This window comes from Palaemon carinicauda, chromosome 39, assembly GCF_036898095.1.
Source record: "Palaemon carinicauda isolate YSFRI2023 chromosome 39, ASM3689809v2, whole genome shotgun sequence".
Classification (NCBI taxonomy): Eukaryota; Metazoa; Arthropoda; class Malacostraca; order Decapoda; family Palaemonidae; genus Palaemon; species Palaemon carinicauda.
In genome coordinates, this window is record NC_090763.1 from 52582043 (window position 1) to 52607575 (window position 25533).

The 25533-nt window shown below is 38.7% G+C and overlaps 1 protein-coding gene across 5 annotated transcripts in view; it reads right to left on the bottom strand.

The window, feature by feature from the left end:
• Window positions 1-21257: 21257 nt before the first annotated feature.
• The window catches only part of LOC137631182 (maternal embryonic leucine zipper kinase-like), a 111171-nt gene continuing 106895 nt past the window's right edge, over window positions 21258-25533 (bottom strand). For all 5 annotated transcript variants that reach the window (XM_068362909.1, XM_068362910.1, XM_068362912.1 and 2 more), the window contains exons 13-14: window positions 25077-25180; window positions 21258-22333 (exon numbers count right to left, since the gene is read on the bottom strand). In XM_068362909.1, coding sequence (XP_068219010.1) covers window positions 22105-22333; window positions 25077-25180 — 333 coding nt within the window. In that variant the 3' untranslated portion in view covers window positions 21258-22104. The remainder of the gene's footprint in view (window positions 22334-25076; window positions 25181-25533) is intronic.

Below are 25533 nucleotides of genomic sequence, written 5' to 3' on the forward strand. Positions count from 1 at the left end.
ATATTTGCCCTCCCATTGGCTAAGACCCGTGACGTCATTCTAAACGATCTCTCAGTATTCTTAAAACATTTAAAACTCGATTCCTGATGGTTTCTTAAACAAGCCGAGGGTTTAAAAATTGAGGACTGATTTCATGGAGAAATTCATTAGTAATAAAATAGACTTTGAACTTAACCTGGAATGACAACTATAATGGGCAAATTAGATTAAAATAATTTTTATGATTTTCACTTTCGCTCAACATATATTTATTAACTTTCCAAACCATATGGTTGACAGAATTCTAAAAAAAGTCACCGGGTATAAGTAAAAACCCAAAATAGAACATCCCTTAGCGGTGGAAAATTACTTACAAAAGAGAGAGAGAGAGAGAGAGAGAGAGAGAGAGAGAGAGAGAGAGAGAGAGAGAGAGAGAGAGAGAGAGAGAGAGAGAGAGAGTAATTACCGAACAACAAAAATTTCGTAGATCAAGATTACTGAAAGCAACAGTATTCATGATACAAGGACATAAGAAATGCTTCATGATTCAATTAGATTTGTGAATTTTGCCTTTATAAGCAAGGTGTTCGGACCTTTGAGGCCATTCAGAGCCAAGTGCAACTTTGCTACAACCAAAGTTAGAAAAGCTTGGAATCAAGAACATAGGTACAGTAGAAACCAAAGAAATCCTGTGAAATACTCTAATTATGCAAACAGTGAACCACTTGAGGTGCAATGAAGACGCTAACCACAATGTTCCTATTGTTTATGAACTACTGGATTCTCCTATTTAATCAAGAAATAAACAACACCAAAGACAAAAAATATATTTCTCCAAATTCATGAATACTTTATTTTTACAACTGGTTGTCTTACGTTTATACATTCCTGATCATTAAAGTGGTAGGAAATATTTCTTTTTGTCTATAAGCAAAGGGAACTTAAGGATTTTTTGGTGAAACCAACCCCAGTAACCCCCCCCCCCCAAAAAAAAAAAATTGAAATGCCTGCCCTCGTGAACTAGTGGAAAATGAATATGCATAAATTACACTCATAACCAGTTCTTGTTTGAAATAGGACTTTTTGTTTGCGGAAAACAACACGGTGTGACCCTTGGAGGAGAAATAGTGTTAATCCTCCTATTATTATTATTACTATCCAAGCTACAACCCTAGTTGGAAAAGCAAGATGCTATAAGCCCAGGGGCCCCAATAGGGAAAGATAGCCCAGTGAGTTAAGGTAATAAGGAAATAAATAAATGAAGAGAACAAATTAACAATAAATCATTCTAAAAAAGGCAACAACGTCAAAACAAATATGTCCTATATAAACTATAAAAAGATTCATGTCCGCCTGGTCAACAAAAAAGCATTTGCTCCAACTTTGAACTTTTGAAGTTCTACTAATTCAACTACCCGATTAGGAAGATCATTCCACAACTTGGCAACAGCTGGAATAAAACTTCTAGAGTACTGCGTAGTATTGAGCGGTGTAACCTAACCAAACACAACCTAATCTAGTACAGGGTGTGTTAGGTCCTCCATTACTTATATCCCTTACAGAGATATGGGATTATGGGGGTTTCTAATTTTGTCTGTTACCACCCTGGGTTATTCCAAATCATGACCCATGACATCATAAAGATTCTTAAACCTTAGATAAAATATAATGTAAACGCTACACACCTGGATGAAAATTCTTTAAAAAAAAAAAATGTAAACTGCGTTATTACCAGAATTGACTACTGCAACTCCTATTACAGTTTACCAAAAGTACAACTTATACTACAAAACATAATAAACAGAGGAACAAGACTGATAAAAGGTGTCCTACCTAGAGAAAGCATCACCCCTATACTAATTGATTTACACTGACTGCCGATTAAAGAGAATTTAATTTATAATATGTACAATAACACACCAAGATATCAGAACCGGTCGTCAAAATACTTAAGAGAATTGCTACATATTGCGCAGCCAACAAATCGTGTCGACACGAGAATAATTACAGATGGAATCAAACTATTGGAACCTAGATAAGTCTACAGTAGGCTCCAAAGCCTTTAAATATGTGGCCCCGATAATATAAAATAGGCTCCCACGAGACATTCGAATGATTGAAGACATTAAGGCCTTCAAGAAGAAACAGCAGACTTTCTTATTCCAAGAGATATATGACAGTGACAATTCAACAGTAAATGAAAAATACGTGATATGAAACGTTGAATACTCTCAACGAACAAGATATAACGACAGTGGTCCTGGTCCTGTAGAGTGGGGTTCCCCTGCTGTATGGGACCGGAAAAGCAGCCGTCAAAAAAAAAAAAAAAAAAAAAAAATTACTGAAGGCCTATATTCAAAATACTGACGATAAAGGCTTTCAAGAAGAAACTGAAGACTTGATTGTTTTATAAGGGCTTCGATAATTTGGATTTCACAATAAACACGGAATACGCTGCATGATACTCTAAATATAATTATGTATTTGACAAAGATCTTGGAGGTACTGTAGAGCACAGGGTTCCCCCGTGTGATAGGACTAGGGAAACTGCACCGAGTTTCGTCAAATGTCAACCTGCAATTCGTTACTTTTACTTTGATGGCTGCTTTTCCGGTGTAATGGTCTGTTTTTCCCCCCGTCCGAAATTCCCTCCTGGAGAAATATGGCCCAGGATATACTGTATATCACCCCGGGGGAACTTTGTCCCAGGATAATATTCCCCCCGCTGGGCCAAGATTCCCTCTTTGCTTGGTGGAGGTAACCATTATTTCGGACGGGGGGAAAAAACAGACCATTACACCGGGTCATGAAAGTAAGTCATTAATTTCTTTAAATTTAATGTTTTTAGTGTGCGCAGTTCAACATTACCTCTTGCCAGTACAAGTTTGTGACCTGGGAAAGGGGTACGGCGGCTTGCCCCCGGCTAGGGGTTGTGACCTGGGAAGGGAGTCTGGGGGCTTGCCCCCGCCTAGGGGTTGTGACCTGGGAAGGGAGTCTGGGGGCTTGGCCCCGCCTAGGGGTTGTGACCTGGGAAGGGAGTCCGGGGGCTTGGCCCCGCCTAGGGGTTGTGACCTGGGAACTTCTAGGTTAGGTTAGTTGGGTTTGTTAGGTTCTGTACCCTTTTGTACCTTTTTATATTTTGTGTAAAGGGTATATGGAAAAATGCTTTAAAATACACACGTTGATAATTACTATCGTAGCATTGCTAACGTTAGCAATGGCATCGTAACGTTGCGTAACATTGTATACATTATATATATATATATATAAATATATATATATATATATATATATATATATATATATATATATATATATCCTAATATTTTGTCAAACTTACTGTTGATAATTTAATTCATCAAAATAGTTTCTCTAAGGCCCCGTCCACACGAGCGATCTTTGCTCGGTAAACTTTGCCTCTTTGCGAGCTAAGCCTGTCGAACGCATTTAAGCTCTTGTCCAAACGACGGTGGTTGGATAGTGAAAGACTGGCAGTGAGTGACTGACACAGGGTCAAGTTGTGTGGGGCAGCATGGATCGCAGGATACGCAAAAAGAAAATCGCGCTGTCTATTGTTATAGCAATGTGTGCAAAGATAAAAGCAACAAAGCAGAAAAGGATGTGGTGTAAAGAGTGGTTACGAAGAAGAGAAGACATTGGAAGTCACATGACAATATTGCGGGAACTGAAACATGGTCATGAGGCAGATTTCATCAACTATATGAGAATGGACCCTAACACTTTTTATAAAATCTTATCGAAAGTGGAACCATATATAATGAAAGAAGATACCAACATGAGGCAAAGTATTTTAAATAATATAAAACTGAGAAAGATAATTTATTATTAAGATATATGTAATAATACAGTACACTGCATAAGTTGCAATTTAGAGCTTTTATTTAATTTCTTTGTTTATAAGATTTACCTTAATTAGGAGTATTGATAATTTATAAGCAGTGCATATATATATATATATATATATATATATATATATATATATATATATATATATATATATATATGTAAATATCACCCACGAAATGCATTTAATACCGAATTCTATCTTGGGAAATACATATCCACTTGGAATTCACTTTATGGTAACAGCTTCTGGTATTAAATGCATTTCGTGGGTGATATTTACATTAATTAAAATCACGTGTGCTTGTGATATATGTTCATATATATATATATATATATATATATATATAGATATATATATATATAGATATATATATATAGATATATATATATATATAGATATATATATATATATAGATATATATATATATATATATATATATATATATATATATATATATATATATATATGCAAAAGCAGATGTATATATTCGAAAGTGACGGTATGTCATTAGTGTGACAGCTTTATCCCTTTATTGGAAGACGAATTTCCGTCAGGGAAAACCCTTGCCAGGCAAAGCCTTGATACTTCGCTAAACATCAGGGAAGCCCTGTGCGAAGCTTTGCTCGCGGTTTCTCCATTTCTGACGTCACACCGAGCAAAGCTTACCAAGCAGTGCTCGCTCGTGTGGACGGGGCCTAAGGGAGGGTGGGGGAGAAATGGCCTGGGAGGGTGGGGGAGAAATGGCCTGGGAGGGTGGGGGAGAAATGGCCTGGGAGGGGGGGAAATATCTTAGGGCTGAATTCCCCCTGGGGGAATAACAGCCCGGGCTGGTTTTCCCACGGGGGGGGGGGGGGGGGGGGGGGAATCTATGCTAGGCTAACTTTCTCGGGGGGAATTTCAGTCAGGGGGGAAAATATCCTGCTATACCGGTCCCATACAGCAGGGGAACCACACTCTCTACAGGATCTCCACTGCCGTTATACCTTGTTCGTTCAGAGTATTTAACTTTTCATATAGAGAATTGTTCATTTACTGTTAAATCGTCACTGTCAAAAGACTCATGAAATAAGAAAGTCTTCAGTTTCCTCTTGAAAGCCTTAATGTCTTCAATCATTCGAATGTTTCGTGGGAGCCTAGAGTAGACATAAAAATATCGTTGCTTGAAAAGTTATCTCGCAGTCTACTGCATATCAATACTATGGGTTCTCATGAAAGATATTCCAGTATAAACTATACCAAAGAATGTCCTCATTAAAAACAATACAAATCAAATCTATGGGATAAATCTTAGTTACCGACAATACATAGGAATGGCTGTGACTGGTGAACACACTCGTATATAAATCGATAAACAAATTTATTATTACTTATAGCAAAGCTACAATCCTAATTGGAAAAGCAGAATGCTACGAAACCCAGGGCCCCTACCGATATAAATAAATAGAGAAATAAGGAATAAACTATGAGATATATTGGGAAAAAATAAAAATGTATAAAGTTCAAAAACATATATATATATATATATATATATATATATATATATATACATACACATATACACATATATACATATATATATATATATATATATATATATATATATATATATATATACATACACATATATATATATATATATATATATATATATATATATATATATATATATATATACATACACATATACACATATACACATATATACATATATATATATATATATATATATATATATATATATATATATACATACACATATACACATATATACATAATGTATATATATATATATATATATATATATATATATATATATATATATATATAATATATATATATATATATATATAAACAGGACAATAATCAAAGTAGCCTTTGAGAACCCACTCACGTGAGAGAAGGTTCTGCTATGTAAACTAAGGAAGGAAGGAAGGTAGTGACTGGCAAAATACCAACCAAATAACAACACATTCTGGTCAACTGTTACACACACAGTCATATGGCTCAGTATTCAAACCGTATTGTTACCATTTTCATTATTATAATCATTAGCCAAGCTACAACCCTAATTAGAAAATGAAAATCCTAAAATCCTAAGGGCTCCAACAGGGAAAGCAGCCTTTGTGTGAAGCAAAGAGAGAAGTAATATACTATACTCAAAAATGAAAAATGAATAACATTGATATCGGGAATGAAGTTTCAAATTAACAATCTTTTAACCACCACGCCTATCACCAATTGAATTTACAGTGTCATAACCACGAAGAATAATATACTTATCTATAAACCCTAATTCAAAATAACCACCTGGCACTCACTCCACACGTCAAAATATTGTATCACATAGAAACAATCTCCATTATGTCGTTTCGAATTGTGTTTTTAATTACCAAATCGCATCAGTAACAATAATAAACTGACACTGCAACATCAAAATCCTTACCGTTATCAACAAGATCTGGAAACACGTCCAGCTCACCAAGACTTTCACAGAGCAATTACAGAACTTAAAAAATTTAGGTTTGGAGTTAGCCAATCGGAAGCAAGCACTTGCTACCTGTTTCTATATCTGCCCTCCCATTGGCTAAGACCAATGACGTCATTCTAAACGATCTCACAGGATCCTTACGGTATTTAAAACTCGATTCCTGATGATTTCTTAAGCAAACCGAGGGTTTAAAACTTAAGAACTTATTTCGGGGATAAATATATCAGTAATAAAGAAGCTACAGACTTTGAATTTAACATGGAATAACTACCATAACAAAATGGATTAAAATTATATTAACGATGATAAATTTTTCTCTACATATTTCGATAGTTTACCAACTTTCCAGAGAGAGAGAGAGAGAGAGAGAGAGAGAGAGAGAGAGAGAGAGAGAGAGAGAGAGAGTTGAACAATAAGGGAATACTAGATAACGTAAAATGGTGTGGGGGCAGCGATGAGAAGTTATTAGGCTGTAGTAATTATAAAAAATTTCTAAAAACATTAACTTGGGTTTATACGTCCACTACATGGAAAAAAAAAAAACTTTCTGGCCATGTACTTAAAAGTGCAAGCAGTGAAGGCTCATTCAAGATACAAAAATCTCTTAATTGGGAAATGGATTATTCACCGAATTGGTGTCGATCACAAGAAAATGACGGGTAGTAGGAGGCAGGACGAATTCTGCTTGCTTGCTTGCTTGCTTGAGAGAGAGAGAGAGAGAGAGAGAGAGAGAGAGAGAGAGAGAGAGAGAGAGAGAGAGAGAGAGACGTGGTGGGTGTGAAGTGAATGTGAAATTATGTGCCATGAATGTGCGGAAAGGAACGTTTAATGAGATGATCTTAGAAGGGCAAGTGACACGAGAGTTCCATGAAATTTGGTGTAGGTTTTAACTCAGCGAATATGAACCCGCCAAATTCAGGGTAGATGGGTGAAGCTCGAGTTAGTAGTAGGAGGAAGAAATATTGACTCTGGAAGAGACGATATTAGTGTCATGACTGAGATGATGTGGGCTTGGGAGGAACCTGTTAAGGGGAGATGATCGAGAGGGAGGCAAAGAAATAGATGGTGAAATAAGATGTAGGGTAATATGGAGAGAGGAGGTTTGATGGAAGACGATGCCTGCCATAGAGGGCATTGGAGAGGCCGCATCAGGCAACCAACCCATTAAGGTGAGAACAACGAGCTTAAAAGTGAAGAGTGCCTTCAGGAAACTGAAAAGGACCGAAGTTGAAAATCTATACTAATATATACAGCATATATAATGAGAGAGAGAGAGAGAGAGAGAGAGAGAGAGAGAGAGAGAGATTTGAAAATCTATACTAATATATACAGCATATATAATGAGAGGGAGGGAGAGAGAGAGAGAGAGAGAGAGAGAGAGAGAGAGAGAGAGAGAGAGAGAGAGAGAGAGAGAGATATTTGAAAATCTATACTAATATATACAGCATATATAATGAGAGAGAGAGAGAGAGAGATTTGAAAATCTATACTAATATATACAGCATATATAATGAGAGAGAGAGAGAGAGAGAGAGAGAGAGAGAGAGAGAGAGAGAGAGAGAGAGAGAATTGAAAATCTATACTAATATATACAGCATTTATAATGAGAGAGAGAGAGAGAGAGAGAGAGAGAGAGATATTTGAAAATCTATACTAATATATACAGCATATATAATGAGAGAGAGAGAGAGAGAGAGAGAGATTTGAAAATCTATACTAATATATACAGCATATATAATGAGAGAAATCTATACTAATATATACAGCATATATAATGAGAGAGAGAGAGAGAGAGAGAGAGAGAGAGAGAGAGAGAGAGAGAGAGAGAGAGAGAGAGAATTTGAAAATTTATACTAATATATACAGCATATATAATGAGAGAAATCTATACTAATATCTACAGCATATATAATGAGAGAGAGAGAGAGAGAGAGAGAGAGAGAGAGAGAGAGAGAGAGAGAGAGAGAGATTTACATCCAGCTTCAAGGGAAAGTTACAATACACCATTTACAATAAGAATGTGATTACTAATTCTCTCTGGACATTATAAATCAAATTAAATATCTTGTATATTTAGTATAATTAAGGCTTTTAAATCTTACTTTTGCCAAAGCAAACATTGTCTCATTTCGAGAAATATCCCCAGACAAACTTAAAACTAAGCTTACATATAATCATGTTTATATGCATGTACAGTATGTATATGCTTGTGCACGCGCGCATGTACGTTCCAATCCCACTCAAAATAAAAAAAAAACTAATAGATTACGAACAAAACTAGATGAAAGTGGAATCTTATTAAGCATAAAAATATATTGCGATCTTTACCCAATATTTACCAGATTTAAGAGAATCCCCAACATAGCTAGGATATGAATTACAGGGAGTGCAAAAAAAAAAAAAAATTATTTGCGAGTGCACACAAGCAGGCACAAATACTTATACACGTAGTTGTATGTATATATATATATATATATATATATATATATATATATATATATATATATATATATATATATATATATATATATAGATGCTATAAGCCCAAGGGCTCCAACAGGGAAAATAGCCCAGTGAGGAAAGGAAACAAGAAAATAAATAAACGTTATGAGAAGTAATGAAAAATTAAAATGAAATATTTTAAAAATATAGCTAGATGCTATAAGCCCAAGGGCTCCAACAGGGAAAATAAGCTCAGTGAGGAAAGGAAACAAGAAAATAAATAAACGATATAAGTAATGAAAAATTGAAATAAAATATTTTAAAAAATATAGCTAGATGCTATAAGCCCAAGGACTCCAATAGGGAAAATAGCCCAGTGAGGAAAGGAAACAAGAAAATAAATAAACGATATGAGAAGTAATGAAAAATTAAAATATAATATTTTAAATACATTAACAACTGGATAACAGATATTTGATATATAAACTATAAAAGGACTCATGCAAGCCTGTTCAGCATAAAAACGTTTACTGTGAGTTTGAACTTTTGAAGTTCTACTGATTCAACTACCCGATTAGGAAGATCATTCCACAACTTGTTCACAGCTGGAATAAAACTTCTCGAGTACTCTGTAGTATTGAGCCTCATAATGGAGAAGGCCTGACTATTAGAATTAACTGCATACCCAGTATTACGAACAGGATGGAATTGTCGGGGAAGATCTGAATGCAAATGATGGACAGAATTATAAAAAATCTTAGGCAACATACATAATGAACTAATTGAACGATGGTGCCAGAGAATAATATCTAGATCAGGAATAAGAAATTTAATAGACTACAAGTTCCTGTCCAACAAATTAAGATGAGAATCAGAAGCTGAAGACCAGACAGGAGAACAATACTCGACACAAGGTAAAATGACAGAATTAACACACTTCTTCAGAATAGATTAATCATCAAAAATTTTGAAAGACTTTCTCAGTAAGCCAATCTTTTTGTGCAACTGAAGAAGACAGAGCACTAATGTGTTTCTCAAAAGTAAATTTGCTGTCAAGAATCACACCAAAAACTTTAAAAGAGTCATACAAAGTTAAAGAAACATTATCAGTGCTGAGATCAGGATGTTGAGGAGCCACTGTCCTTGACTTTCTTACAATCATACTTTGAGTTTTGTTAGGAGTCAACTTCATTCCCCATAATTTGCACCATGCACTAATTTTAGCTAGAACTCTATTAAGGGATTCAGCAACCCAAGATCTACATTCAGGAGATGGAATTGATACAAAGAGAGTAGCATCATCTGCATATACAAGAAGCTTGTTTTCTACACCAAACCATGTCATGTGTATTTGGTATTAAAAGTAATGGGCCAAGAACACTACCCAGAGGAAAACCAGATATCACATTCCTATACTCACTATGGTGCCCATCAACAACAACTCTTTGAGATCCATTACTTAAAAAATCAATAATAATGCTAAGACACGACCCACCCACTCCCAACTGTTTGAGTTTGAAAACAAGGGCCTCATGATTAACACAGTCAAAGGCAGCACTAAAATCAAGGCCAATCATACGAATATATTATTATGGGTGGTGAATTACATAAATTCCCGAGCTCCAAAATTCACCTGTTTTATTTTACATAAATCTGTTACACTTGAAAAATACCCGAGCTCTATGAACATTACGCAACTCCCAGACGGAAGCTCCGCCAGAAGTTGCAGCAGGCCCGGGAACCACTCAGTGTGATGTCATAGCAGAGCTATTAGAGTCATTGATAGATTCTTGCTTATTCTGAATTGGTTGAGGACTTTTCTCATCGGACAGAACGGGGGAAATGCGTACACATCTATGCTGTCCCACCGTTGTTGGAATGCATCTTGGTATAGAGCCTTGGGAGCAGTAAAGCGGGAGCCTAAAGTTCAGGGCCGTCGCAAACCGGTCCACAGTCGGGGAACCCCACAAAGTCAGGACTTTTTTGGCTGCTAGATGATTCAAAGAGCACTTGGACCCCACTATCTGAGTTGCTCTGCTCAGATTTTCTGCAAGCACATTTCTTTTGCCAGGAATGAAGCAAGCAGAGAGGGACATCGAGTTGTCTTCGGTCCATCTGAGTATCTCTACTGATAAATGGCATACAAGCTGCGAGAAGGTACTGCCTTGCTTGTTTAAGTAGCCTACTACCGTGGTGTTGTCACTCATCAAGACAACGGAGTGCCCCGCCAGGAACTGGTGGAACTGTTGGAGGACATGAAAGGCGGCCCTCATCTCTACGAGATTTATAGACTGGTACCTTTCTGATTTGGACCACAGACCGGAGATGGTGTGGTGCAGCTTGTCGGGCCCAAACCTTCTTCTGATGCATCTAAAAAAACCATCGGTTCCGGGGGAGGAACGAGAAGGTTGACCCCTTTGTGGAGGTTCTGGTCTACCAACCACCACCTGAGGTCCATCTGTACCTCTGACCCTACATGAACTAGGGTGTCCCAGGAATCAGTGGCCTGATTCCATTGTGACTTGAGGTGACACTAGCAGGATCTTATCCCGTGGCCACCATTGAGTACTAGTCAAACCAGAGATGATAGGTGGCCTAAGAGATGCAGCCAGCTCTGGGCTGGTAGCTCTTCTTGCCTGAGGAAGGGCCCCACTACCTTCCTCAGCCTTTGAAATCTTTCGTCGCATGGAAATGCTTTGTGTCTAGTATCATGAACAGGTACACCAGTCTTTGATAGGCCATTAGTTGCAACTTCTCAAGGTTTACTATGATCAATTCCCAGATCTTGGTAAGCTTCAGAAGATTTTTAACAGTGTAGAAGAAGAGTCGCCACTGAGTTTGCTAGAATATGCCAGTCGTCCAGATATCTTAGGAGGTGGATGCCGATTCTATGAGCCCAAGATAACAATATGGTGAACACCCGTAAAGACCCCAAGGTGCCATGGTAAGACCAAAACATAGCACCTTGAACTGGTATTGTTCCTGGTTGAACATGATTCTTGGATACTTTCTGGAAGACGGATGGACTGGGATCTAGAAGTACACAACCTTGAGACCCAGCGTACACATGAAGTCCTCTGGTCTTATTGCTTGTCTGACCGTATTGGCTATCTCCCCCTCGAACAAGGTTAGACTGACAAACCTGTTCAAGGCTAAGAGATCAATGACTGGTCACCAGCTTCCAGACGCCTTTTTCATTCTTTCGCGGACGAGAGAGATGTTGCAATAAATGATGGTTTGTGTGAAAAAAAGCTTTATTGTTTGGATTTTATGAAAAACACTTTATTTGTTGCATTTTTTTTTAGTCCTCAAGTGGGCCCCAATGAAGTGCCTTAATCTATTATTATTTCTTTTAACAGGTAATGACAGCAAGATCCTACACCCAGTAGGGAGACAAGTAGAAGTACGTGTGTGTGACTTTGCAATCAAGAGGGGACTCAGAAAATTATTATAATTAGTCTTGCCTTTTATCCCTTTTCATGGGTGTAGAATAACCATGACATACTGTGTATCACTGAGATTGTAATTTTTTTTTTTTGTCTTTCCAATATATAGTGAGAATGTGGTCAGGTCCAATGTCCAACCTTTATAATTCCTTTGATCTTTACCCAAGTTCGTTCAAATCCCATTTGAGTGTAGCCCAAATAGATATCCAGTTAGGTGTGCCTTTGTTTATACTTGTACAGCATATGGAACCCTTATGAGTGTCCAGCATGTGAATAGTTCTTGTTTTTTTTTCTTTTGTTATTCAAATAATTTTTTTGTCTTGTTAACTTTAAGAGGATTGATTCCTATGAGGCTCTGCCTGGATATACTGTATCTATGTCTCTGCTTATGTTCTTTTGAAGATCTGACTTTTCATACTACAGTTTTGTATTTTTTCCTCTTGGAAATGAAATGAAATTATTTTCCCTTTTTCTTAGAAACTAAATTTTTTCTTGCCCTGCAATGTCCCCTTCTCAGCCACTATTTTTTTTTAGTAACATATTTTTTGTTTCCTCAGTAAATATTGAACTTATATAACCTGAAATCTGCTTACCTCCGAATTATATTATGCAATTACATCATTAGCTGGGTCACCTTGCCCAGTATAGTCTAGGGGTGGTGCCTAGTGTTCCGTTCTCTTGACCTGTTACCTAGATTTTTGGGTATTCCACCATTTTACCTTTTTGTGTAGTGAACGTTGGAGTGTGGTCGGCATTCGGACACTAGGCAGTTTGGGTGCTACCTCTGGCCACAGTCCGCAAACCACTACAATGTCCTCCCGAAGAAGGAACTTGCCTTGAATTTTGCTTTCCCACCGCCACAGGGGGAGAAGCATAGTCCTCGGCGTTAGCCACAGGGGATCAAAATTCCAACTGATGGGAAGCAACACTAAAGTTGTCTAGTGCTGTGCCCACAGGCGAAAGCTCCACCTCCGAAGAAGTCGGAGAGTGCTTCCTCTCGACACCCAACTGAAGGAGTTCAAATAGAACTTCCTTTGAAGTGGGACCATTAACACCCAGCAAAGGCTAAAACTAAGAGATCAGTAAAAGTGCAAGCACTCCCTGGGGGAAAGGGGTGGGACCAAATAGCTATAGGAAATGGTACTGTCCTTCGAACCATAAGGTTGACCTGGAGTTAATAAGGCTGCGCTGGTACTCAGCCATTCCCAAGAGAGGACCGGTGGAGGAAAAGATTCGGGAAGAGATCGTGGAGTAAAAGAAGTTAATAATTTCTTCAACTTTGAGGAAGACACCAAAGTAGAAGAATCTCGCTTAGAATTCTTCATTTTCCTCCACCTTAACCTCTTCAACTGGGAGGCAGACCATTCCCGACACTCAGGACAAGTGTTGTCCCGATCTCACCAATGGCCCCGGTAAGGCAGACACAGCAGTTGGGGTTTCGTATCAAGGGTGGACATGAAGGTACCGCAGGCGCGACCTTCGAAACCAGTACAAGTATGCCTGACCAAAGAAGGAACAAAAACACCTTAAAAGAGAAAGCAATAAAATTATCCAAATGACAAGTTTCAATGGCAGGAGTGTGGCAATGTCCACTTTCTACTGAGCCAAAAAGCAAAGTAGCTGCTCAGCCCAAGTGTGTGAGTGACCGAGGTAGCTGGCTACCACCAAACCCTCCCACTAAATTGCAGTTGGGGTACTAATCCCTCGCTAAAATCTTACGGCTCATCTTTCAGCTTCACCGAAAGTAATATCCTCTATAAATAGAGGCCAAGGGTTTGTATAGAGTGACAGAACAAAACTACTTTAGTTTGTTTTTGTGTTACCCTAGTAGAATCACACCACACTTTCTAGCCAACGATAACACTCACCTCACCAATCGAAATACTTTTGATTCTAGTCGGTACTCACAATTACGTAAGGTTTATTTTAATGTATTTCTATGGTGGCATCACACAGACTTACTACGTAGAGTTCTTCAATTCTCTACCTCTGACTCCCACCAATAATGTAAGCAAAACACTTAATCAGTAATGCAAGTTGTTGATGCACAAGATTTTCTTTCTCGAGTATCATTTATACAAAATACAGTAATATAATCTTCATGCGTTATATACATATTAGTATTTTTCATTGCTTTCAGGAGTTACAGTTACCCTACTGTCTATTTCCATTTATTGCTATTCTACGCAGTATTCATGTTCTTACATGCGCAGTCACTATTTCCAAGCCCGTAAAACATCCAAAACAGGAATGATCCATGTCATAGTGACAGTCACACGGAAGGTGGAATGACAGACGAATGAGCAAACCTTGTGTCTCCTGTAATGAACTAAACTTTATAAGTCTCTCTCTCTCGGGGCCATAAATATGTTTCTTTTGCCATCAGTTTCTTGTATATAGTATACTTTATAGAATACTTCTCATATCAAAGAAAATAATATGGATATTTTCATTACATTTCTTTATAACGTTTAGTCCACTATTACTGACGAGTAGTTCTATGTCTTACGACGGCTATTAGAAAATACTTCTTGTGTCAAAGGAAATAAATGGATATTTTTATTACTGTACATTTCTGTACAACGTAAAGTGCATTATTACTGACAAGTAGTTTTATATCTTTCGACGGCTATTTATCGTGGAATTAATACAGAATAACAGACACTTCAATGACTAGTTTTTTTCTTAAACAAAATCAGTGTTTTACCATTATTTTAGATAATACTATATAAAACAAATTTCTGAGAAATTATTCTATATTCCCTTCACAATGCATGGGAAAAATATTCCAATTATTTAGAGTGAAATACAAACTTGAAAAAAAATTTCTGTAATTGAAAGTAAAGCAAATAAACATGGAAATGTAGGTTATTATAGAGTACAGTAAGTGAGCAACATAGTATATCTAATGGTGACAAATCTTGTACGGTATATAGTTTGAGTAGCAGATCCGTGGCCTCGTAGTGAAGGGGTTAACTGCAGAAACGGAGAAGTGTTTCTCCTTATTGAAGTAAAACAGAAAATCCGATGTCAGGGGTAGAGTTGCTTCGAGCGGATGGATATTCCTCCCATGGCACCCACTGCAGACAACAGCCCACTTGGACTGGTAGACTGACGCCGAGCATTTTTGGAGGTATCCAGACATTTGTCAGGCAGTTTCATGAGAAAAGCCTCTCTCAAAGAAATTCTGAATAGCCTCCAAGCGTGAACACGCAGGGAATGTACTGTGTTGTGGAAAATCCTGGCGTGAGGAGGGCCTGCTTCAGTAGATATACAAGGTACGGGAGTTCACAGGGATATTCCAATAGCAGTTGCATGTCTGGAAACCACTCTTCGTGGAGCCACATCAAGGCTACTAGGGTCAATGAGAGGTTAAGTGCTTCTATTACCCTGTTGAGAACACTTCTCTGTAGGCAGAAGGGCGAAAAACCGTAGCCTGTCCCATGGATGTTGAAAGGCATCTTCGAATGCTGCTACTGGGTCTGGGACTGGAAAGCAATATTCTGGAAGTTTTGTATCAAGTGAAGTGGCAAACAGATCGATGCTTGGTGAACCCCACACAGTCAAAACTCCTCTCACTATTTGAGGATGGATTGATTGATTGATTTAAAGTTTTCAGGCATCCTGACTCACTATTTGAGGACTCAAAGACCATTCTTCACCAATGATTCAAGTCCTCCTGCTCAGCTGATCTGATAACATGTTTCTTCTGCCCGGGATGAACCAGAAAGAGCAAGATCCCATTGTTCTTCGCGCACTGCAATCTCTACTGCCAGTTGGCACAGCTGATGGGAAACTATGCCTTCTTTCTTGCAGATGTAGAACACCACGGTGGAGTTATCGGTCATCAGCACTATACAGCGTTCTCAAAGTAGTTGTTGAAAATACTGCAAAGCCAACTTCACTGCTTTCATCTCCAGAAAATTGATATGCTCGAGACGATCTAGGTCTAACCACTCTCCTGACACTAACCAATGGTCAAGGTGTGTCCCCAACCCTCAGTGGAAGCTTCTGTGAAGAGTCTGAATTCCAGGGGGGCACACAATCAGCAGAGACCCTTGCTTGAGGTTGATTGGTCCAACCACCAGAGGAGGTCTTCCCTGGATCAACATCTGGGGAACATCCCAATGTTGAGATCAAGATGTTTCCAGGTCCCATTGCAGGTTCCTTGAACGAAGTTTGTCTGCTGGAACCAAGTGCTCCACCAAGGCCAGGTGTCCCAGCAACACCTACCATTGCCGAGCTGGAAGAGAAGGCTGTGTAAAAGGGAAGGCAGTGTGAAGTTAAGACTTTCCCAAGGCACAAATATATCTTCATTCCAAGGTAAACCAGTACCTAAGTAGGGGATAGGACAGACTTCTCTAGATTTATGATGATCCCCAGATCCTAACAAAACTTGAGAAACATTTCTCAGTGGTATAGAGGAACCTCTACCTAGTCTGCGAGGATTAACCAGTCGTCAAAGCACCATAGCAGATGAATCCCGTTGATATGGACCAAGGATGATACCAGTTCGAAGACCCTCATAATGACATGAGGGGCCACGACAGGCTGAAGCAGACGACCTTGAATTGGTACACTACCATATGCATAAACTTCCTGGACACTATGAATCTGAATCTGAAAGTAGGCATCTTTCAGATTGAAAGTGAACATGAATCTCCCAGTCTGACTGCTTGGATGACTGTAGATGCTGTCTCCTGATAAATAAGTTCAGAGCTAAGAGGTCGATGAAGCGTCACCAGCCTTCAGACACCTTCTCAACAAGAAAGAGTAGACTAAAGAAGCTGAGGCTCTCTTCAGCCTTCTGAAGAGCACGATGCTTCTCCTAGCCTTCTATGTAAGATAAAGATGTTATCGGAGGAAGAATTAGAGTAAAGGGAGAGCTCATGAGTGGGAGATGGTACCCATACCGCAGGTTGTAAATGGTCCGATCTTCCACACAGTACGACCACCACCTCCAATTCCTCTCTAGGGATCCCCAGACTAGTCTTGAGGTGGGAGAATTAGTGATCCTAATGGTGATTTCTTCCTTTTCCCTTCCTCTAGGGCAGCCTTGTCATTGCCTGGATTGAAAGGGATGAACAGGCTTCTCAAGGCTGGACATCTTCAGTAGTTTTAATGAGGACCTACTAGGAGTATAGCCATGAGGCAGTGGTCTGGTTGTGCCTGAAGTGAAGAGTTGAGACTTCTAAAAAAGACAGACATCTGTAACATGGAGTCCTGTCTCTCCTTCCACCGGTTCTCCGTAGAAAGGGATATATCCTGTAAAGGAAACAGAAACATGATCCACGGAAGCACTTCTCAAGGTCAACCGTTCTTGTTTCCCATTACATTTGTGGATCCTACAGGTGAACACAACCCAGCATTTTAGTAATTTTCCAACTGGGATGTCAGCAGAAACATTAGGTACCCCAAAGCCTTTGAACCTGAGATGATGATGCTCTTCAAGGCCTTCTTTTTCTTCTTGGGATTGGACATATCCTCTGTGCTGGCCAGGTATCCCACTGTACCTGCCCAGTTGTCAATCCAAGACGCTGCTTGAAGGGCATTCAAGACGGTTGACTCCATACCTAAAGGTTCTGATTGGCTGAAAGACACATGGATAAAGGAGAGAGTATCAGAGGAGCAGCCCAGCATTAACGAAGCTACCCCGGGGTTGAGAGGCAATGGTGAAGGGTGGGTGACCGATACTGCATAGAATTTGCGCTGTTTCGGCATCTGATTCGGAAGCAAGCGAGAGGAGCATGCAAATCTCAGCAACTCCTTTTCTTTGGAAACTTGTTCATCTATCTTCTTAAAAACATCCTCCATCAGTGTGGTCAACAGCAATTTCAAAGTGAGTTTGGTACCCAAATGAGAGCCGCACAACAAGTCAAAAACTGATCGTCTGCCTTTTGGTGATGGAAGTCAAGCCTCTCCAATCCCAGTGGCCAAGTTGATCGTCCGAAGTCAGGCCCATTGATGGAACATCACCCGGGGAAAACTCAGACCCCTTGTCTGCCTCGCCCTCTCATTGGTTGAAGTCGTCCACACAAGTCTTGACTTTACTGGGTCTTGGAAGACTATTGTGCAGGTGTTGATCTATTACTAGGATGAGTGATCCTAGAATCCTGCCTCTGATCATGGGGTGCAGGTTCGTTGCGAAAGGATGACTTGAGCTTCCCTTGAAGATCCTACTATCCCTACCTATGGGAACTGGTGCCAGAGAAGACGAAATAGGTCATATCCCCGGTTCTCGTGGTTTATCGGTGAGCGGAAGGGGAATCCACTGTTTACGAACTGGTTCTGGGTGCTCAGCTGAAAAAATAATAGGGATCAACCAGTAAGAATTAAAAAGGAAATCTCCCTTCGGGGAATCAAGCCTTTATGTGTGCGAGGCCTAGCATCCTACCGAAAGTGGAGTGGAAGGGACATGGTTTCTGCAACATTTCTTAGACCTACCTCTCTGGTTATCTGACTAATGTAGGGGGCAAGTCATAGCAGCAGGTCTGGATGGGCCTGTAGCGCCTATCTCCTGTAGTCGAATGGCGCCGTCCAACGCAAAGTTCTCGATAGCCAGTGAGGGTTGAATAAGCTGAAGTCGTTATGAAAAAACTGGAGTCGGGTTAGGGGGAAGCTAATGAAGGTGCTGATTTCCCCACACTGGCGCTTCAATGCCGGAGAAGGACTGTGAGGAGAAAGCTTGTCTGCGTGTCTTGCAGATGAAGTGCTGAATCTCGGCGAGACTATAAGTGTCACAAGAAAAGTGGTGAGCGTAGGATGCCCGGTGGTCGAACAATCACGAAGATAAGAGCAAGGGTGAGGTGCGGCAATAGCGAGGGGGTGAGGAGCACCTGGACCACGAGGGAGAGATTTGGTAACCCTTTGGGAGGAGAATACCATCAAGTGTTTCTAGTGCGAGGGCGGTACTTGTAAGTAGAGAAATCTCTTAGAGCAATTTAAGTGCATTGACTGAAGGAGAGCTCTGGCGAGGCAGACTGAATTCTACGACGGGGTTTAGTACTAAAGGGTTGTGACCTGGAGTGCCGTCGTCTACATGGTGAAGGTAAGGAGGTATCAGAAGAGGCCAACTCTATCTTCTTCAAAGCAGTTTCCCTAGCGCAGTGTGTGGGAAGGAACCGACAGGCAAGATCCTACGACCCGAAGGTCTGGCAGTCGAAGGGCAAGTATATGATGGGAATGATTGTTGAGTGTCTAGCGGTTGAGGAAGCCTTAGGTCTTGTAAAATACCGTAGTCTAGAAAAAGATCTTGAATCAGCCTCCAAGGAGATGATATCATGCGGAGAAAGCAAGTCAGCTTTATGAGAAGGCAGAGAAGAGCTGCGATGGTCTACCAAAGAGCGCTGAGGTGGGAGATAGGGGCTAACCAACAAAAACCTGAGAAGGAGCAAGTGCTGCCTGAAAGGAAGATGGCCTCTAGTCTGTGTTCTGACAATGTTTCCCTTCCAAAAAATGAAGTTTCTCCTCTGATGGCGAGCCTGAAATACCCAGCAAAGGCCACATCAGTTAAAGGGCAACCGCCTTCACTAAATAGAGAATATGAAGATTCGTGGAACTACTCTGAGAGGGAGGCAATGTTGCTTTGTTAGTGATGCGATGTAGCCTCCTTGCCCCAGTGCTTGACCACAAGTCTGATGACCATCACTCCTAACTAACCGTCTTCTGAAGGAAGATAACATGGAAAAGTAGGAAGGGAGAGTTCTGGGGAAGAAGCAGGCCTGGACTTCGAGGAAGATCCCGAAGGTGAAGAATCCTTTTTAGCCTCCTTCCTCCTGCCAAACAACACCCACTGGGAGGATGGCCACTCCTCTGCTTTCCTAACAAGTTGAGATTCACAGCAAACGCAGCCCCAGCATAACCTGTGAGGATCTACATCGATGATGCTCACATATGTCCTATAGGTCGTGGGTGGAATCCTTGTACAAGTCTGGTATTAAATTCAAAGCCAGAGGAACAAATTCTCTCTGTGACACCTGAAACTCTATTGAAGTTAGAGTGAGCTGGAAGGGTGGCAGTAGCCAATAGGGTAACTATCCTACCTGTTGTTTACAGTTTGTTAAAAATTTTACTACTGTATTCCAGCCTTTGATGTTTTTCTACTCCATATAAGTAAAGAATGAATGCTTTACATTTGTAAAACAATCATGAATTCCGGATGTAAATCACAGATACCAAACCTAGCAGTACTAGCACTATTAAATATAATGGTCAACAAACATTAGCAAACAAAGCACAATAGTAATATCAGGTGAGGGATGCCAATAAATCAAATTTACTGATAACACCAACAAGCAATGCACAATGCTCTAGACATTGGCAGAAGCAGGTGCTTTTTGATAAGGCTTCATTAGCACCACCTACCACTGGGGTAACCTTAAGGAGGCCATTTTGATTATTCCCTATTCTGTCAGTCTCAATTGTGGCTTTCAATAGTGTACTGTATGTTACATTACAAATATCAAGTAGGATTAACTTACCTAAGATGCTATAGATATTCTAACTTAACAGATGGCCTGACCTCTGAGTCATCGGGCAGGGTGAAGAGCTACTTTGTTAGTTTGTTGTAGCATCAAAGTGACCCCATCTGTATTGCTTTCTTTCTTTTGCTTTTTATTTGTTCTCCTTGGGGTTTTCCTCCATACAGCTCTATAATTTCTCTATACAGTACCTGTCTCATATGTCTTGAGCCGCGGTGAAAACGATGTGGGCCAAGTGTGTGTGCGTGGCCGTTGCAAAGCCACGACCACCCAAAACAATATACCCAGCTACTGGCATTCTGTCGTTTCCTCCACCCTTCTTCTGATAGGAGGCTGATGGCTAACGACAGAACCCAATACTCGGACACGAGTGGGCGCCGACGACGACGACGACCCAACTACAATTTTCAACTCCTTACGAGTATAAAAGAATAAAGCATTATGACTCTAGCTATTTGACTTGGTGGAGCACCTAAACTAATTCATAATATCCAGACTGAGCAATACAATCGTCCTTTTCTTACTTATTTTGAAAAGGGAAAAAAAAATACTGAAATAATTCAAATTTTAATTACCGTATTTAAAACTATAATACGAGTACCATACGGACAATTTTGTTAATAAATCAGTAAAATATAATCTATCTTATAGTACAAAACAAGGAATCATGTACAGTATTACACTGAAGATATCAAGGCCAAATTTGAGCTCAGAAAAATATAATTACTAAATTTATATAACAGACTGGGTTGCATAACTGAAAGCCCTATTATGTACTATAATACCCATTTGTACTTGTCAAAGACAGGCTTACAGACTGAGAAGACTTACTCAAACCCATTTTACAATGTACAAAAATAGTTCTCTTTACAGAATTGCCAAACTTTCAGAGTCAGGCAAGACTGAGCCTAAAATTTGAAATTGACAAGAATAATGACTGGTCCAAGTATTTATCACATGATCTGGTGAAGTACAGTACAGTATACTAAAAATAGAAGTAAGTACAGAAATGAAAAGTAGACCTACGCTATAAATTACTAAAGAGAAATATTTTATATTTTAGTTGCACATAAGGTGTCCCTTCATAAATGCTACAGCTACCTCCAAGTTAAAACTCAAAATTAGAATATTACACAGATTGAAATACTTAGCTTTCCCAAAGTAATTTTGGATGCGGAAAGTAACAGAATTTTCCTGAAAGATTAAAATCTTTATCTAATATGTCTAGAAAAAGAATAAAAACTAAATATTATATATATGTAACTGTACAATTAATCAGTACTTAATAGATTGTATATCAAAACTTAGCACTGGGATTAGAGTATTCGAGCAAACAAGCCGAATAAAACTGTAAAAAAGCATACACTTCTTAAAGTGTGCTTTGTGTCTAGTGTTAATACTTCAACAAGTAACAGCAGCTGGGAAATCAGAAGTGGGTGTATTGCTATTTGAAGAACTCTGAGCAAGACGTAAAACCTCTTCACACACACGCTTGTATATCCAGGCATCTCCTTTCAATCTTTTGCGACGGATACCAACAACATCCAACCTCGGTACCCGACACACTTCTAACTCAAAACTTAGCTTTGCACCTCCAACGTCATCACGAACCTTTCCACGCAAAGTATACCTGAAATAAATTAAATCAAATATTCATACTGCACTGTACAAATCTAAAAAACTGTCATCACTCCAAATACAGTACTGTACACCTAAAAAAATTCAAGATGCAATTTTAAATCTCAAAGATGTTTGGATTTTGATAAGTTCAAATAGCTGTAAGAATTCTTAATATGAAGGTTACTTCACTATTAGTAAGATCAGCAGACCAAAAGCAGTGGAGAAAAAGTCCTTTGGTAGTCTGTTGTTAAAATGCAATTAACCCTTTTACCCCCAGGCTCTTTGGAAATTTCCAACCCTTAACCCCCAGGGGGTTATTTTTTTCCAAGCACATTTTGCAGTATATTTTATTTAAATTGCTCTAATAGCCTTAATTTTTGTCATAGAGAGGTCAGGTTGGTCTCATTCTCTTGGAAAATGCCTGAATTTTTTCAAAAAATTATCAAAAATATGAAAAAAAAAAATTTTATAGCATTTTTTTGCAAGGACGTACGGGTACGTCCATGGGGGTAAAGGGATGGGTTTTGTGAAACGTACCAGTACATCCTTTGGGGGTAAAAGGGTTAAAATCAATATACGTACAGAATAAAGCATTGAATTTTAGAAAGCTTTCATACAAAAAGCAGTAGGAATCCTTATATAGGCTTGTTCACTAGCAGTAGCATGGGCAGCTGACTGTAAACAATATGATAAGGAGTTGAAGGGCCACGAGGTAGAAGCCCAGGTATACAGTGTTTGACATTCAACTTGCTAACTTTCCAGCATGTGATCCCACTCTTAAAATACATCTTGGGGACTTACTACAGTTAGTAACGCTTGCTAATTTTACGTGGGTCAAAAATGCAAGCCACTTTAGATTTTATTTTCCTTTTCTTTTTATTTCTTCAATACCTACAAAGGCACATGCATGTTACAGCCAACTATTTTTTTTGTATGTTAACCCTTTTACCCCCAGGCTATTTAGAAATTTCCAACCCTTAACCCCCAAGAAGTTGTTTTTTTCCCAGCACATTTTGCAGTATATTTTTTTTTAATTGCTCTAACAGCCTTAATTTTTGTCATAGAGAGGTCAGGTTGGTCTCATTCTCTTGGAAAATGCCTGAATTTTCTCAAAAAATTATCAAATATAAGAAAAAAAAAAATTTTATAGCATTTTTTTGCAAGGACATACCGGTACGTCCATGGGGGTAAAGGGATGGCTTTTGTGAAACGTACCAGTACGTCCTTTGGGGGTAAAAGGGTTAAAGGTTACAATATACTGTACATACAGTATAAATCATTTGGTTACGGGAGTCATATCTTAATGTATTAGTAGTTCTCCCTCTTCCAGCATATATGCTATATAGCAACATTTTTAGTCAATTTTCTAGAAGTTGGACTTGTTGGACTCCATTAGTTCAACTTAACTAGCACTTAACCCTTTTACCCCCAAAGGACGTACTGGTACGTTTCTCAAAAGCCATCCCTTTACCCCCATGTACGTACCGGTACGTCCTTGCAAAAAAAGGCTATAAAAATTTTTCTTTTCATATTTTTGATAATTTTTTGAGAAAATTCAGGCATTTTCCAAGAGAATGAGACCAACCTGACCTCTCTATGACAAAAATTAAGGCTGTTAGAGCAATTAAAAAAAAAATATACTGCAAAATGTGCTGGGAAAAAAATAACCCCCTGGGGGTTAAGGGTTGGAAATTTCCAAATAGCCTGGGGGTAAAAGGGTTAATGTATCTGGTAACAAAATTGTTACGAAACATATCATCATCAGCCGTAACTAGTCCACTGCATGACAAAAGCCTCAGATATGTCCTTCCACTCTCATCTGCTTATGGTCTTTCGATTTCAGTCCACACCATCAAAATTTCTTAGTTCGTCAATCCATTGTCTTCTCTTCCTTCCCAATGCTTCTTTTGCAACCTCTTGAGACCCTTTCTGTTATTCTTCATGTCCACCTATGATCTGCCATTCTCATTATATGCCCTGCCAATGTCCATTTCTTTTCCTTACATGTTATAATATCCTCTACTTTAGTTTGCTCTTGTATCCATGTTCCTATTTTTCTGTCTTGTTATTAACCATCATTATTCTTTTCATACCTCTTTGAGTTGTAACTAGCTTATATTCAAAGGCTTTAGTAAATAAGTCTTAGATGCTAAGTAATACAAAGCATTAATTTCAAAAACATGGTTAATAAATTACAGCATAGTACATAATATTATGTACAGTATATGTCATATGTAATGCAATAAACCATCAGTAAGAGCAGATATTACTAATTATTAATGGAATTAACGAAATATTTGGGGTCTTCATATATCGCGGCTATTTTCGAAATTTCCGGAAAATCCGCGATATATGTAAATACATGCGTTATGAAAAAAATCTGCGAAGTCGTGAATCCGCGATAGTCGAACCGCGAAGTAGCGAGGGCTCACTGTATCTTAAAAAAAAATCACGATTTTTGCTAATAAATCGAAATGTTTTTGATCAAGTGACTTGAAATTTTTATATGATAAAGGCATTATATATGTCTAAAACATATACTGTATAGATATTGTGTATTTTGAATAAAAAATAAAAAAAAAAAAATGGCATAGCGCACAGTCCCCTTAAGTCGCCTCTCCTGGAACCAATTACAGACGTAGGGTTAGGTATATCTGTACTAAGAGTTATGCATTCTTTCTGTAAAGTCATAGGACAATCAAATGGTAATCTTTATAAAGCAGATAAAAAAAGGTACTATCATAACCACTCACCCTTTCTGGTTACAAAGAATGCCCTTGTTTAACAAAGCTCGTCGTAAATCATTAAGAACTTGATCAGGATTCTTACTTCCAGTTGTGCTAACATTGTACATATTCTGAAAATATAAGAAAGATACGGTAAACGTAAAAAATCTGAAGCTTTCAAAATATAAAATTAACTACAAAATAACCAATCATGTATGGTTTTCAAACCATTACACAACTGTTTTCACTATTTTTTTTTTTGTACCAATATTCACATAAAATATATTGTGCTCAACTTGCTCATGTGTTAAAATTTCTACCTCAACTTCTAAGATAAGTACAGTTTATGTTCAAAATTAATCATTCACCCAACTTTTAGCACTAGGTAGAGTTTTACTGCATGCTCAATTATTTTGGTTCACTTTTGTTTTATAAGAATGTTGTCACATATGACAGCCATTACAATTCCAGCTCTCAGCCAGAA